At 40.1% G+C, this 15,776-nt stretch overlaps 1 protein-coding gene across 1 annotated transcript; it reads right to left on the bottom strand.

Moving 5' to 3' along the window:
- Positions 1-299: 299 nt before the first annotated feature.
- On the bottom strand, positions 300-15,161 carry RB195_007955 (uncharacterized protein; the record flags this gene model as incomplete). The annotated part of the gene is made up of 16 exons (XM_064181871.1): positions 300-361; positions 483-561; positions 5,675-5,831; positions 6,293-6,405; positions 6,459-6,542; positions 6,964-7,103; positions 7,175-7,306; positions 7,362-7,491; positions 7,571-7,699; positions 7,822-7,962; positions 8,118-8,183; positions 9,890-9,955; positions 14,176-14,231; positions 14,332-14,437; positions 14,732-14,847; positions 15,113-15,161. The coding sequence occupies 16 exons, from the start codon at positions 15,159-15,161 to the stop codon at positions 300-302; spliced, it is 1,626 nt and encodes a 541-aa protein (XP_064038626.1).
- Between the last annotated feature and the right edge of the window lie 615 nt (positions 15,162-15,776).

The raw sequence follows: 15,776 nt of genomic DNA, 5'->3' as shown, positions 1-15,776 counted from the left end.
CTGCAAAAATACACACCTCTCTGCAGACTAGCACTCGCCTAAGTAGCACAAGCGTTCACGATGCGACTGTTGAAATTTCGCGCGCCAGAGGATTGTGTGACACCACATTTTCTTACAAAAAAAAAACACCACAGAAAAGAAAATCGCAAGAAACCACCTCACTCTTTTAAAACGAACATTACAATCTACCTTCATCAAATGTACGTCATAACGATGCACTTATGCTAAAGGAATCCTTCAGTAATCATTGAGAAGTGAAAAAAGGAGAAAAACAAAAACAATTTCATGTAGAGTTAAAGTTAAGGAGAATTCAGTAGACGTTCCACAGCAGCATTCAAATCACCGAATGAAGCACGCAAAGCTGCAAAAAAAGGAGAAAAGAATAAGGATAATATGTAAAATAAAATGTGACATATGACATGAATAGAAAAATATTCATTTGTGACCAAGGATAAATATTTAATGATGCTAACACAACCAACCTGCAATGTTCTGTGCCCTGTTCGAAAATCCCATACCAGCAAGTTGCTCCAATTGTGAAGCGTACAACACTTCAGGATCCTGAAATTCCTTGTAACTGAGAAGATGCCTCAATGATGCACTCAGCGGAATTACTCGTGTTTCAAGACATCAACTTCGTTTCATATGAGTACATTAGCTTGAATTGATATAGTTTTAAACTCAAAGAGATGAAAATTTCTATCACTTTCCATTAGCTACGGAGCACATTTAATAAATAAGAGAAGCTTACAAGCTCGGCAACCGTTGCTCGTCGCAAAGCTGCCGAGAAACGTAAAAATTATTGTAAAAAGTTGCTAGAATCTCGAGGACAACACATATGAAAGTTTCTATCTTTTGCCTTTTTTTCTTTGCTTTTCAAACGGCTCCTCACTCTGAATGATGAGACTTTATATAGGTCCACAGGAGAAACGCTTCTGTTTGAAGCACGCAGATCTATGTCACCTGGGTTCGTAATTTTGCAGTTAATCCTTCCTTAATCGTTTTTTTTTCTAAACTTCACTCCTTTTTATTACTAATGCTGATAATAATTCTAATAATGTTGAGAGTTACATGTGTGAGCCGCCAAAACTTCGCTCACCAATGTCCGCCTCATGTTTAGAACTTATCACTGTAGAATTTAGATTTATACAGGAATATGTGTACGAATTTCCCTTTATCTCAGGAATTATTTCGCTTTCTTCCTAATTTTTCTGACATACATGGTTTAGACATTTGCATTGCGGATAAAATTAACTACGTACCTCTACCACTTCACAGCATATCTAATTAGCAACTTTTATAAGTTGCTTATTTCATGTTTTATAAATCTTATTCTATTATTTTATATTTTTTTATATATTTTATGCTTCAAATCGAAGGAAAACCATGTACTTCGTTCTCTTCCGGGAAGAGAATTTCACCAGGACTTTCAGACTTTCTAGTTCTTTCAAAACTCTAACACCAAAAGAGAGATTATTCCAAATGATTCGAGCAGACAATCTCAGAAATTGCAACGCTTCAACTGCGGCGTGACTTTGATGAAACAAATGGAGGGTATGATGAAAGCGCGACCGATTCGCCGGCAAACAATGAGCTGTGGCTGGCACTTGCCTTCTCCACAATCAGCAAAGGAACGACCGCATCGTCAAACACGCGGCTGCTGTTGTTAACTATGCTCACATTCGCCTCCGTTTCGCCTTTCAAAACCACCATTTCACAGCAACACTTTCATAGCATTCTTATGAATGGAATACGCTCTGTCGGAGAATATTTCGACGCTACAGGGACCACTTCCAAAACATAAACATCCCCTTTTGATGTAAATGTCTGTTGAGACAAAAGAAAACGCAGATTACTGCGTTTGAGACCTTTCCGCTCTCAATGTGATGGGTCATAAAAAGCAGCAATGCTATCGCAACACGCGGAATTAATAAAACAGCGATAAGAGCGCAGCGGAATAATCCCCGATGAAGAATGGGCCCGAGGGGGATGACGCAATGAAATTGTGAAAACACAAAAGCATGCTAATCAACAAAATTATAATCGCTTGAAAACGCTAACACATTGTTTGAAACTACTGCGTTAAGCTGCATCCACTCATTCTTTCCAAGACCGTTATAGAAATAAATGATCTTTCTCGAACAAGAATTTCATGCTGTTGCTTAGAAATCAAAATATGACATTCGCAAACCAAGCTGTAACAAAAACCTCCGTCTAATTATTCCTCTAAAAAACAAAATATATGAACCCTACCAATAAGAAATGGGAAATACATTTGGAGGTTTTTTTTTGGTCGATTATGTTGGCAACGAACTTCGTCGTCGGTACCCCAACTGCAACCAAAGCCTCTTACAAGGACGTATCGGACAAAGGTTTTATTTACAGCTTTGCCCTTTTTGCTGAAAAAAGACTCGTCTCCCACACACCCACACTCGAAACCCATAAAAACGCTATTAAGTTCCATCCAATACACTTTACGAAGAGTTCCTCCTCTCCCTACAAACCATACCAACCATGGATTTGCATTCGAATATACGCCTGGATATCTGGAATCGGCATTAAATTTGCAGCATTTGACACCCTACACAATCAGATTAGTGGGAGGTCCTATGACTCAATCGCTATGCGCATTAATATTCGGCGCGATCGCATTCGATACAGTAACAGTAGCCAGTATAACTCGCACCCGTCAGTGAGCACAAAGACGAGCCGCGTGTTCGTCGGCGATGTCATATTATATAGTGCGCGATACAAATTCGCCTTTCTTCGCTCGATGACAAATGCGAACGGCAACCAGCACCACTGAATGCCGAATGCAAAATGATCAACGCGGATCGCGATCAATCGCCACTAACGACAATTCCTTACATTCGCACCACCCAGGGGACTCCTCAAAATATTGGAGGAGACTTTATAGGTCAGAAATGGGCTCCGATTCCAGAGAAGTTGGGGAACCAAATAGAGTTTCATTTTTCTCATGAGTGCGATCCTAGTGTCAATAGGTCTGGTGCTTTGTGGAGACCACGAGTGACAACGCTTCATTGTAAAATCTACAGTATCTGAAAACTACATCAAACAGCACTCGACATAATTGCAGAGCCAAAAATGAGGCAGAACTGTACTGTATAAGGTAGAATGGTTCCAAACTCTCCCGTTTTTCTTAATTAACCTTATTTTTTTCTGGGATCTTATAAATAAAAGTAAAACATGCTTCCTTCGCAGTTCCCACTCTTACGAATAATCAATTGACTGCAGATTTCCCTATTTTTCGACGAGTTTCTCACAGCTATAAAAATAGATTCCCTTAGAGATTTTTCTGTTCTATAGGTAAACATGGGAAATACCATCCAAAAATGATTTAAATCACGATTGAAAAATAGATAAGCACACGTTTTAACTGCCGTTCTGAACTATTTTGTGCACTTAACAGCCGTTATTGTCCACATGATTCGAAAAATTTGAAATCTGCGACAAAAAAAAAGTTCTCTTTGCATCCTTATGTGTAGAAGAAACAATCTCATAGTAAGCAGCAACGCTCCTCAACCAGGTTCGTGAATTATTTTTCGCTCCAGCTGGTGTGCTTGAGCAAGAAATCCTTCATCATATCAACAAACAATTAAACGCTTACTTATCCTCATAGTATTTCCTGGAATTACTTGCAGATATTCCGTAACATTTGATTTTTGCAAGAAAACACTTCGTATTCAACTATGCTTATGAAGCAATGAAGTTGCAGTCGCTGCTGGAGTACGCTATGCCGAAAGCAATCAGAGCTTGGGAAGCGCTTCAGCGTAATGAATTCTGAAAGCTGCATGACAATACTCCATATACCATGTCAACCGCGATTTCGTGATGCGATGACATTATGGCTGTTTGCTCAGCTTATGCAATAAGGGCCTAATCACTTACGCTGCCATAGGCCGCATCACACAATTGACGCCCCAAGTTACACGTCACGTAGGGAGACAATGATGGAACGGAAAATCAATGGGAATTGCGTTTTGTCGCTTTATCGCTCTTATTATAGCTAACAAGCCTTATAGCCTTCACAAGTATTATTTCACAAAAAAAAACCAACAGATATGAGAGGTATAAACCCAGTACTTTAAATAGAAAAAACACGAAAATGATTGCAATGCAGTCCGAGACCTTAGGAAAAGGAACCTTTCCTTTCAGGTTAATTTAAGTTTTTTAATTCTTTCCTAATTCAATTTCTTATAATCACATGTGTATGTCAGCTAGGCACAGTGCTTGTGCAATTTGACCCGCTACTCCCAGAGCGACGAGCATAAAGAGCTTATGGCCGAAATTCGAGATGATAATTGCATTAGAGCTAAGGCAAATCAGAGACATCCGTTGCTCATTACTTGGTCGTTTTTGTTGAACAGAATCTACTGAACATACTAGAAATATGACTCCTTTTACATAAGCTGCAAAAAGAAAAGCAACTCAACGAAAACTTACACTCACACTTATTCAAATTCAACATTTATATTAATCAAAAGTTCCGAACATTCTGAAGTGGCATATATTTGTTTGTAAGTAACGCTTCTGAAACGAAAAGAAGCAAGAAATATCTCAACCAAATACAGAAGGCACAGCCACGCATTGTCTCATTCGTAACTTCTTGAAATTAAGTCAAAGTGATTTTTAAAAAGACTGATTTAAAGAAAAAGAAAATAATCCCTGATAAAAATTTCGACCATCTGGTCCGGAATCACCTATTTTAACGGCGGCTGTGTATGCCAAACTGGGACAAACAAGCATATACATGCATCTTTTGCAGGATTTGGTCCCGTTATTTCATTGGACTTTCATTTGACGGAAAAACAAATCCCACGAAGAGAGAAGAATTAACAATTCAATTATCTGTTTTCCAAACGCCCACACGAATCATCACGTGATCCGTATTTAATAAAACAACAGCTGTTTCAAATGATACAGAGAAACAATAGACGAGAGAAGAACCAAATGCTAAAAAAGCGACTGCCACGGAAACATGCCAATCCGGTCCCACCATATAAACTCACTGTTTCCTTTTTTTTACTAAAAGAAGGTATAGGTTTGTCCTTTCCTAATTTACATCCTAAAAGAACTGAGCTGTGCGAACATGTAAAATCAGATATTGTTCCACTGGAAACTAAGTATAGTACAATCAAAACGACATAAAGCGCAGTGCAGTTGCGTAAGCGGTTGCACTTGAAGCGGTGCGCTGGAGCGTAACGGTTAGAATCGAGTGAGGACCCTTGCTACCACCGTTCATAACTACAGTTCGCGATAGTCTCATCTCGATTACAACCGCTTTCTTCACCGCACAGCTTCGAGCGCAGCCGCTTACGCAATTGCACCGAGTTTCACGTCGTTTTCACCCGACTATAACTTTCGCTAATATTTAACTCTACTAACAAACTGGTCTCCTCTCGCTGGAAATGGTCATCACGGGGACTGTAGGCCGCATTACATCGTGGGCATAAATAGTATTTCTTATAGCATGATCGTTTTCTGCATTTTCTGTTCATCAATCTTTAACAAAGTCCAAGTTAGCGGTACGGATCATTTTGTGGCTCATTATATATAAAACTAAAAAAAACTACGCAGAAACCGCAACAACCAGCGCTACCACATTAAGTAATTCCGCTCATAAAAATGTTCAGCAGAAAAAAAAGTAACTTACAGTCGTTGTATTCATCCCAGCGAACATGTTGTTAAGCATGTTCACAGGATCTTGGTTGTTTGACGATTCGGTGTTTCGTGCAGCACCTGTACCTCCGGTTCCACCAGCTGCTGCACCAGCAGCACTAGCTGCAGCGGAAAAACTGCTTCCAAACATTCTGAAAGTAAAGTGCATATGTTCTGATTTAAACACATTTAAAAAATTAACAATAGATCACTGCATCAAAAACTCCGCAGAAATGAGATTCCCCAATTTGAAACCCCAGAACGATTGTTCTTTTAACAATCTCATATATAAATTACAGAAGGGAATCCCAGAAGACGGAAAAACGAGTGATAACTAGGTAAGTTGTGATAAAGAAATGAAAAAAGTTCCTCTGTTGTTTAAATCTTTTGTCGAAGCCAGGTGTTGTTAATGTGGGGGAAATAGAATAATAGAAGCTCTTCATAAAGGCTTTAAACAACGAAAAAATAAATCAGGACAATAATGCTCCACTCTCAACATGTCGATCAAAAATTCATAACCAATATTACTTACGAGGACAATTGCAGATTTGAAATTACGAGTGTTTCTGAACACAGATGCTGGGTTTTATGAGTACGCAAAAACGTAACCTACCCGGCTAAAGCAGGTGCCTCGCGCCGAATTGTATCCATTCCCTGTTGTATCATGCGTAACGCCTCCAAGACCCTGGGATTTGTCATCGCCGCCATAATTTCAGGATTACCCATCTGTAGAAGCCAGTTAAAGACTTTGCTCTTAAAAAAAAAACTACTGAACCAACCATGTTCATCATATTTGGCAGTTGCGCCCGAAGTTGCTCAGCAAGTTGAGGATTATTCGCGACCAAAGGATTCTGCTCCATTATCTGGAACAATGTAAACATATAGCATTATTGAACCTCGTTTCTCTTGTTTACAAACGAAATGCAGCATGTTCCTCTTCGAAGTGAAACCTTAACACAAATTTGGGAGAAGGCTGAATAGTGTTTTTAATTCCTAAAAGTCTTAGACGCTGCACTCTAAATAACATAATGGTCCTAAAAGAAAACTGAATTTATTGAATTCAAGGATTTGTGACGTACAGCAGCATAACAAGCAGGCACGCAGCAACAATTATACTTAGGATTATTCAAAATTGAGTCAAGTCAAGTCATCGAAATGATGGCGAACGTTGTTTATTTTGCAGCAATTACTGTTATTACGTTGAACTACGCTGGCTTCAATGCAAATACAGTTTTTCAAATACGAACACTCAAAATTCACACTTGGCAAATAAAATTAACGTGCCTGTTGCATCACTTGAGGATTCTGCGAAATACTTTGCCTGAATAACTCCATCATTTCAGGCCGCATCAACGACTGCATCATTGCCGGATCTGCTAACATCTGCTCCATCAAAGAATTCATACCAGATGAACCAAGTACAGCTGAAAATTCAAAAGACTCAGAAGTTTTAGAAAATCGCATGTCAAACAATGAATGTGTTCTCAAGTAGTACATCCAAATCCACCAGACGCAGGACTTCCAGTAGATGATGGTTGCGAATTTTGCTGCTGATTTGTTGCTCCACCACCCCACGGATTTGGTAATGCCTCACTGTTTTCTTGGCCAGCACGTTGGCTCCGAGAAGCTTTAATACAAACGAATAAACTAGAAATCACAAGAGCAAATGGAAGAGGACTAACCAACAGAATCGTCTCCTTGACGCAAAGAAGCAAACGGGTTACCAGCAAGCGAACTGGTGGCACTATTGAGGAGTGGTTCTTGTACATCTTGATACAAACGTTGCAAAGCCGCTTCACCGCCAGGAATCCCCTAAACCAACTTCTGTCGTCAAGTAACATTAAAAGTTCGTTGCATGTCTCTTAAAAGTGGAATAGACCAAAAGACACACCTGAAGGTTTCGAATGGCGAGGTCATGATTTCGCATCATTTCTTGGAACATATTGGGATTGCGGATCATTTCCATTGTTTGCCGCATCATATCCGGATCGTTTAGAACATGCCCTAGCTCGGGATTGCGCTGTAAAGCTGCCATTAGGTCAAAATATGTGGTGCATCTAGGGAATCTCAACAGAGACAAATCACATAACAGTAAAATCCTCTGGTGATGATGTGCTCAACTGAACATGAAGAGCTACTCACCTCAATGAGCTGTTGAATTTGTGGGTTGTTAGCAAAGAGAGAGCGGAAGATTTCTGGATTGCTCATGATGTTCTGCATAATTGGATTATCCATCATTTGACGCATCATCTCCGGGTTATTCAGCATCTGCTGAGCCATAGCCTACAAGACGTCATTTAATAAGATAGCAAATAAAATAAATGACAAAAGAAAGAAAATAGAGGGAATCTCAGCTAGGGAGATGGAAGGGACATAAATGAGCTATCTTTATTTTATTCCTTGAACTTGGCATAACCTTTTTATAATTGTAAGTTTACCTGAGGACCTCCAGCTCCGAGATTAGCGCCGAACAAAGGGTTAGAATTAGGCATCCCAGTGGACCCCTGTAAAATTACAAGCTTAGGTACAGCTTTCAACAACAAGTAAGAGGTGGACACAGGAATCCACGGTTATTGAAGTTCAAATTCTGCTCTATTCTGCTGTATTCAAAAATACACATTAGAAGGAACTGAACGTTGATGATACAATAGTAACGGACAGAGAAGAGAGAAATAGTCACAAAAATGGTAGATTTATTGCTATATAAGGGAGGTCTTCTACTTGGTCTTCTCCCAAGCATTTGAAGTGCGTAGCTAATTTCTCGTTCTGAATTTTTTATACTTCTTTGGCAAAAAATTTGAATGTCGACGAGCAATGTTCAAAGATCAGTGTTTGCAAATCAAGTGTCAAAAAACGGATGAGCTGAATTCCCATGAAATAAAAAAAGCCAGTCTACTGGAAACGGTAGTATTCGCCGACCCATCCAAAAAATTATAAAGAACGTTTGAGGTCGCGTATACGAGCATGATTCCTACCTGCTCACGGTGGCCCTGCTTATATTGGATGGAATAAGGCATTTGAGTATAAGCTCTAAGAACGTACGAGCTGTGTAACTTCTACAGTTGTATGGCGAAAGTAACAGATATTAAAAGAAACAGATATTAAAATGGTGCCATTGTCCAGCAGACCGCGAGAGTCCAACGCAAACAGGTCAAATACCTAGAGGGAGCGTGAAATCTTTAGCAACAACTCTCTCTTCCGTTACGCTGAACTGCCAGACACTGTGGATATGAGGTACTCGGAGTACTTGCTCTCAATACGCAATGCGAGACGTAAAGTCTCACACACTAAGGAGGTTAAGATGCTTGTCGATTGTAGGTGATTGTACAGATCTATTCTGAGCGGATGCAGCACCGTAAAGATTTAGTGTTAGATACTCCAAAATTCTCTACGCACATTGATAATAGTCGGGTCAAAACCACATAAAGCACGGTGCAGCTGCGTAAGCGGCTGCGTTCGAAGCTGTGCAGTGGAGGTACCGGTTGGTTTCGAGGTGGGACCGGTAGAAGGGGCCCGCTTCGAGCGCATCCGCTTACGCAACTGCACTGTGCTTTATGTCGTTTTGACTACTATATAATGTGAAGAACCCAGTGATCTCCAAATCTTAATTACATCATTAATCATGACAGTTTTGCCACACTATGAATGTTGATCGAAGCTTCGTTTTTTTTTCTAGAACAAACAGAATGCATTACAGCACTCTTGAATATAACGAGTGAAGGCACAATACATTCATTGAGCTCACTGCTTTATACAAGAATCATTTAGATTTTGTATTTGCCTTTCCTGCTTGCTGGCTGAGAAATACTAGACGTTCAGCGTACCAAAGTACCCACCAATTATAGAAGATTTAGTTTACATAGTAATGCCAGGAAATACTCCAGAAAAGTATTCATTGAAGAAAGGGAATGTTAACCACAAACGATACTTGATTTTTTCTTTGTAGCGTGGATTGAATTGCACGACTAATGTAATATTGCGCAAACGAGATGACAGACGTAATGTATCAAAGAGAGTTTAGCGCTAAGAGTGACACACTAAGATCTTTTCTTTTCAATTCGAAAATGTGACAATGATAAATGTCTCCGAGAAATTAAAAAGATTTTATGACGCAACTTAAATGATCAAGTATTTCTTAGATGATCACCAACTTATTGTTGGAAAAGATACGACTGGACTCCACTGCAAGTAACAAAAGCGGAAGTCTTACCTGGGAAGAATTTGTAGACGAGTTGTTAGTGTTCTGATTTGCGGCTGTTGTGCTACTTTGATTGGGCTGAAACATCAGGAAAGTAAGGATTTGAAAACGAAGGCAAATACTTTCAATTAGATAATTAAACGTATGCACTGATATTAAAAAAGGATTAAGGATAAAGTCACTGGCGTATCAATCCACTTGGGATGCGCCAACGCGTTTTTTACTGGAATTCGTAATCGTTGAGGTTTTGGAACGCGTGTTGGCCTATACAATGACTTGCGGGGGCCAGCCGATGATCAAGTCAGTGTTTTTATCCTCCCAGACAAGTCTGGTACCAATTTATCGACCCCGGAGGGATGAAAGGCTTGGTGAGCACTAGGGCGGATTCGAACCCTCGACCGTGTGGCCTCAACGGACCTCTAACCGACTGCGCCACACCCGCCCCCTGCACTGATATTAGCAAAAAAAAAATTGCGCCTGAAAAATTTTGCAATGCAAACGGAAAATGAATTCATGATCATGTTAATGATGTAATTTAACAAGTTCAACGAGGAATCGCTTTAGAAGTGGACATGTTTGAAACTGATGAACTCTATGTTGTGAAATAAGTTAATTTTCTAATTACAACAGCTAACGATCTAACGAAGTGCTTGTTCTGATGGCTATATAATTACGGTTCTAAATAGCACAACACAGAGATTTATGTGGAAACAAAGTGGTACAGAGATACGGGAGGTTTTCCCTGCACAACTGTTGATCTCGTCTTGGTGATTGCAGCTCCACTGTTTTTACTGTTTATAAATATTACTTGCTGCCGTCGAAATGAGGTTGCGCTGTTTATATGTGTTGGCTGTTCGTTTACAGTCAAATAGAGAAAAAAGGAACAAGCCCTGGTGTTACTGAATCCCTTTGGAATGCCCCAACCTGTCTAACTTCAGTTCAGAATCGTTTGAGTTTTGTGAACGCACATGTGAACTGTACAATGATTTGCATGGGTCAACTGACATATCAAGTCGTGTTTTAATCACCAAATCTATCACCAATTCTTTGATGTTGGAGAGATGAAAGACTTCGTTGACGTAGACCGGTTCACAACTATTGACCATACAGTCGTAACGGAACCTCTTACCACTCCCCTATACCCACTTCTGCTTCCATCTAAAAGAAATATCCCTTGTAGTTTTTCTAGCTTCACTGGCAACTTCTTGTTGACATTTCCTAATTCTTCCCTGCACGCTTTACCCTCGATTCTTCGGTAAAATTTAAACGTAAACCTGATATGACAGAGTACGGTAGGTGCTAAGCTCTACCTAGCTTGTCAAAGTAGATATGCGATATGTGTTCATAATTAATTGAAAATTCTTCGGAATTTATTTAATGTAATCCAAACCTTCCGCTGAAGGCTTGGATTACATTAAGCAAGCGGAGAAAACCAGGTTCAACAGCATCAGACGGATCGAGAAAAGAAGACCCTGCTATTGTGCTATGCTATTGTGATACGGTGACGGTTTACAACATCTCCGTTAGAAGCGGAAGAGGAAGAAGAACAGTTCATTGTTAAAGGTAAGATGAAGAGAAATCTTTATTGCAAGTTTTTGGTCCAAGGAGAGGACCTATATGTACTTCGTTGCATCCTATAATCTTGGCTTCGAAACAATAAATGATAAACGAAGTGGAAAAAGTGAAAGTCTTTGCTTTTTCAGGTAGTTTTTTTTTTAATTTCTGTTGAGGAGTGAGACTGCTGCGAAGTTGCTTATTCCAATATGGATGAATGAAGCTACAAAATTTTTTATATTTGATTCAATGCAATGCGGTTCAGCATAGTTTTTTTCTTAAACATAAAACGTATGAATTTATTGAACAATAGTTTCCTCGAAGGGCATTATTACCTGAGAAAAATACTAGTTAAACAAAATGTCTAGGAATTAAACAGTCGTCTTGTGCTCAAAAGAGGTAGAGCAGGTAGCACACTTTGAAACACCTTGTAGTTGCCCATCAAACTCAAACTTAACTATCAAGACAATAGTGTGGCTGTGTGACCAAAATTCGATGTTGCACGAGGGTTTTTTTTTTTACTTAAATTTCGTTCATAACTCTTCACTTCAGACTTGCAGAACAGTTTACAATGCTGTCGCACACCGCAACCTATATTTCGTAGATCATTTCTTGGTCATTTCACTATTCGCTTATCACGAAGCTGATCGTAATCGTCCTTGAAAAACTGCGTTTATTCCTAAGAGGTACGTAAAAATGCACCATCCTCGTGAACTCGCCGCATCCACGAGCGAACGGTTGAAAATCAATGAGGTCTCATAAACAGCCTATTCAGGAGAAACCAATGAACAGGGTGATGAGGGAACCGGATTATGCACAAAAATGGCACGTTCTAACGTACCTTGTAGGAACAAACGCCGTTTTTTCAAGATTGGGGGAAGTGAACGTCGCAACGCTCATGCTCGTAATGCACACCCGGAGCTCTATGCTTTCCCACGGAGACTCCACAGACATCAGTTTCGCGATACGCTGATTTAATTCCTAAGGGATACACTATTCACGCTAGTTCTAATTAATATATGCTATCAAAACCCGTAGAACAACCCAGAATGCCACAATCCGTGGAAACCTTAAATTATTACAAAATAAAATCCGTTTTTAAACGAACATCTACGGGAAGATGAGGATTTAACAATGCATTTTGTAAAGATCATGTTTAGAAAGATTGTTCCAGTTTATTTCCTTTCCTAAGGAACCTTTTCGAAAAGTTTCATTTATTGTTCCTTCGACATCAAATGTTCTTCCTTTTTCAGTCAACTCCGCTTTCATCTATTCCTTTTCATTTCATGTTTAGCACTTTTTTAAGTTAAGAAGCAGCACTTGGAACAGCAAAAAAGAACAAACAACTCGGGATGTATCTCACACTGTCTGCTCAAAATATTGCATTTCGCATTTGTTTTTGAAGGTTTCATTTCAAATGACGAGACTGCTTGACTAGACTACGTCTAACAGGCTTTTTCGACTATATTGCTGAAGCAAATCCAATACGAACAGGGAACTAAAGGCATAGTCACTTTAATGATTGGGGGTGCAAATTTCGCATTATGTGCCAACGACTTGTTTTACCAGAAGAGCTCAGGTTAGACCTCCAGGTGAGCAATCAAAAAAAAATTCACCGGAAGAATCCCAGTTTAAAGGCAACACCCCACGAATCTGAGGTGGTGCAGATTTCAGATGGAGTATTCGTATATAGGATGGGAGACTACGGAGAGGGAGGTGATTCCGTCCATTTCTTGCTAATTGCCGTAAAAAACGGCCCGGAAGATGCGGCGCCGCACAAGACTGGTGCGCTCCAATCGAATCTCTTGTACAAAATGGTGCGCCAAAACGAATGAAGCCGTATCTTCCGGGCCGTTTTTTACGGCAATTAGGAAGAAATGGACGGAATCACCACCCTCTCCTTAATCTACGATCCCGTATACGAATACTCCACCTGAAATCTGCACCACCTCAGATTCGTGGGGTGATGTCTTTAACCGTTCGGACAAAAATAAGAGAATGTCAGTAAAGAGTTGCCAGTAAAGCTAGAAGAGCTGTAAAGGATTTTTCTCGTAAATGAGTGGGTATAACGCAGTGGTAAGAGGTTCCGTTACGACTGCGCGGTCGATAGTTGGGAACCGGACTACGTCAACGAAGTCTTTCATCTCTCCAGTACCAATGAAATGATACTAGATTTGGTGATTAAAATACGATTTGATATAACAGCTGACCCATGCATGTCACTGTATAATTTGCAAGTTCGTTCACAAACCTAAAACGATTCTGAACTGAAGTTGAACGGGTTGGAGCATTCCAATGAGATTCACTAACGACAGTACTTGTTCCTTTTTTCTCCATTTGACTGTAAAAGAACAACCAACACCTACAAGTAGCGCAGCCCCATCTCCACCAAAATAATATTTATAAGCAGTATAACCTGCAATCACCAAGACGAGATCAACAGTTGTACAGGGGAATGTCATAGACTCTGTACCAGTTTATTTCCTCTGTTGTGCTATTTAGAACCTTAATTATATAGCTATCAGAATAAGCACTTCGATAAGTCGTTAGCTCGTATGTAAGTTCAGAAAATAACTTATTCCACCAGTGTTCGTCAGTTTAAAAAATGGCGATGTGCGACGTACTTCAACTCGAAATTAACTGACGGGTCAGGCATTAGCTTCTGATAAAAAAAAAGCCAAGCAGATACAGAGGCTTATAAAAGTAACACTACAAACAAAATTTTGAGCAAGGACTATACTCACGCGATTCAGCTGGCCTTGCCGCACCACCAAATGCAATGCCATGCCATCTCCAATGTCTGAAACGAGAAACACATTCACTGAGCTATGCTCCAAGAACGCGACGTAAAAATGATAGCGGGGCAGGAATGACCATGGCATTTAGAATAAAACGCTTACTGTGCGCTTGTAGTTTCTCGTGATCCTTTAGAATCTTCCCTGAGAAGATAAGGCAAAGGAGAGACTTCTCAACGTTATTCAATTTGGTGACTAGAACATCTTTGATCTGAAATAAGAGAACGTAAATGGAGTCAGGAAGTAATTTTCTACAAATGTACACAGTCACGTATAAATGCTATCTTGTGATAGTTTTCACTGAGTAAAATGTTTAATAGTTCGCAGTTCAACAACACTGACTTACACTGATCTAAGAAAACATCAACATGCTTCATGTGAGCTTACTAATAACACTTTAATGGTGAATTGTAAGGAACCTAAACTAAACGGGGCACAGGAAGAAAAAAAAAGAAAAGCCTTTGAGAACGAATTTTGGGAAGAAAACAAAACTCGATAAACCCACATCAGAAACTGTGGCATTCTCCTTTACTTGCACATCATATGCGGTGGTTGTCGTTTTAACTTTCAGGGAAATTGTAGGTACTCCTTCATCCTCGACGTCGCTCATGATTGGGACTTCTGGAACTCGATTTTCGTTTATAGTTGCAAAGATTAAAGAGAAATACGAAATACTGTAAAATAACAGAGCTTCTGATGAATGAGACCGACACGGCAAAGAAAATAGGAAATATGAACTCCTAGTGAAACAAATACGAAAGATTTCCACCAAAATTCAGGACATTTTCGACTACAACACTTCAGCACCAAAAATTGCATTGCGTTCCTCCCCCATGCAGAACCGTGGTGATGAAAATAGCAGTGGCATGCGGATTCGGTCAACTACCGTATGCTGGGTCAGAGCGAAGACATAGATTCATGTCCGGGTCCGACATGGATTCGTGGCACAAGGCAAGGCGTGTTCGACCGGCTATCGACCAATCGCAGACGGCCACACGTGCATAACCCCGTCGGTTCGATCGGCGATCGTGAAAGAAATCCGAATATTCGTGTATGTGTATGGTTGCTGCAGCGGTGGTGTCGGGAGGTTGTAGCTGGTTCCAGGACCGCTCTTCCGTCTGTGTTTAACCGTGATAAGTTATGGTTGCACGTTGCAGTACAACCATAACTTGAATGTACATGTGTTTCCCGTGTGGAATGAATGCGCCACCGCATCATTGCATGCATGGAATTTTCGCGAAGTTCTAGAAACTACTGCTCTCATCTTATTCTAAATCTTAGTTTCTGTAGGGATGTTTATGTCGCAAATAATTTATCGCTATCATCGAAATCCCATACCGTTCGCTGCCCCAATTTTCAGTCCCGTGTTTCCCCCGTACGTATTGATTAGCGCTGTGCCGTCCACGCCACTCCCCATAGACTTTCATTCGAACACATCGCATTCCCTAGCCTTCCCTGCTTGCTGTTGTGTGTGTGCGTGTGTGCTGATTCTCGTCTCTTATACTTTCTTCACGTACACGATTCTCTTAAAAATAGGGGATTTTTCAGGG

This window comes from Necator americanus, chromosome I (assembly GCF_031761385.1).
Source record: "Necator americanus strain Aroian chromosome I, whole genome shotgun sequence".
Classification (NCBI taxonomy): Eukaryota; Metazoa; Nematoda; class Chromadorea; order Rhabditida; family Ancylostomatidae; genus Necator; species Necator americanus.
This window is presented reverse-complemented; position numbering and strand designations above follow the sequence as displayed.